The sequence below is a fragment of the Sinocyclocheilus rhinocerous genome, unplaced genomic scaffold (genome assembly GCF_001515625.1).
Source record: "Sinocyclocheilus rhinocerous isolate Xijiao unplaced genomic scaffold, SAMN03320098_v1.1 scaffold7238, whole genome shotgun sequence".
NCBI classification, from domain to species: domain Eukaryota; kingdom Metazoa; phylum Chordata; class Actinopteri; order Cypriniformes; family Cyprinidae; genus Sinocyclocheilus; species Sinocyclocheilus rhinocerous.
In genome coordinates, this window is record NW_015665857.1 from 1 (window position 1) to 1347 (window position 1347).

A 1347-nucleotide genomic window follows, 5' to 3' on the forward strand; every position below is an offset into this window, starting at 1 on the left:
TCTGGATGCTATTAATCACGATGAATCGATTTGACAGCACAAAAACAAAATAATGAAAGTGTAAGTAATGTAGTAATTACAAACCTTTTGATTTTGTGCACTAATAACGTAGACGCCGTTCATGTTGATAGCTGATGCCAGAGACAGAGATGAGGTTTCCACTGACCCATGACTATCCTTGACTGCCTTCAACCATTCTAAGTGTCTTGCAGAGTCACTCTGAAATCAGAGAAAATGTTGATGAACAATAATGTGAGAAATCCTGCTTTCTTTTTCTGATTTTTAAAGCTAGCAGATTCTCTCACCAGTTTCTTTGGGAGGTTGCGGTCATTGTCAAGCGCCTTCCATAGATTCTTCAGCGTCTCTTTAAAAAGCTTGAAGTCAGCATCTGGCTTCAAATCATAGAGCATTGAGGAGTAGCCAAGAACTGCATCATGAAAGCAGGCCACACGATCCACATCCATATCAGAACTGCATCATGAAAACAGGCCACACGATCCACTTCCATATCATTCTCTCCGGCAGAGATGGAAGCCAAATCCACAAAGACTTTCAACTCATTGATGTCTGAAGTGATAAAAAGGAATAATATTTGCTTACAAAAGAGCATAAAAATGATCAAATCGCATTCAATATGAATACCAGTTCAAACACACATTTACTTACCTTTAAGAACCTCTTTTACCCACGTGACAAAATTCTTTCTGCGGCTGAGCTCCTGAAGGCACAGTCTGCGGGATTCTGTGATATCCACAAGCACAATTTTTGCCTGCACCAACTCATCATCAATGCTGTCAAGACGCTCCTTTTTAAAATCCACGTGTCTCTGAAAGAAAGACAGCCTTGTGGGTTAAGCATGTTCCTTATTTATCTATGATAAAAATGTACTTATGATGGCAAAATATGATGACTTACAGTATTAAGCAACTTCTCCAAGACTTGAAAGTCTCCTTGTAGGCAAAGCGTCTCTTTGACCATCATGACCACCTCAGCTGACTGTATTGCCAGATAAAGCTCATGGTACTGCTCAATCTGATGGACTCTTGTCTGGACCCAACGTCGGTCATCACTGTGATCCAGTCTGCATAAGATTGCAACTTCTGCTGCCAGTTCTTCATATTTTCCCTTGTAGGCTCTGAATGTCACATCAATATTTTCAAAAGTGATGCTGCCATCTTTAAGCCCTGTGTATATGTTTTTGTAGGCATTGTGGCATGGTTTAAATATTTCACTGTGAAGCTTTTTGAGTGTGATAGCCATATCGCCTTCTGAAGAAACTGCTCCATAATCTTGAGCAAACTTTGTTGCCTCATTCATCCAACAAATTCTGAAGATGTAGCCTTCTTT

At 40.0% G+C, this 1347-nt stretch overlaps 1 protein-coding gene across 1 annotated transcript; it reads right to left on the reverse strand.

Annotated features, from left to right (window-relative positions):
* Positions 1-84: 84 nt before the first annotated feature.
* LOC107731606 (E3 ubiquitin-protein ligase rnf213-alpha-like) lies at positions 85-1260 on the reverse strand (the record flags this gene model as incomplete). The annotated part of the gene is made up of 5 exons (XM_016542728.1): positions 916-1260; positions 667-826; positions 496-567; positions 306-427; positions 85-219 (listed from the first exon to the last, which is right to left on the reverse strand). Coding segments are annotated over exons 1-5 (834 nt in total), but the record flags the coding sequence as incomplete, so codon positions are not given.
* Positions 1261-1347: the final 87 nt, after the last annotated feature.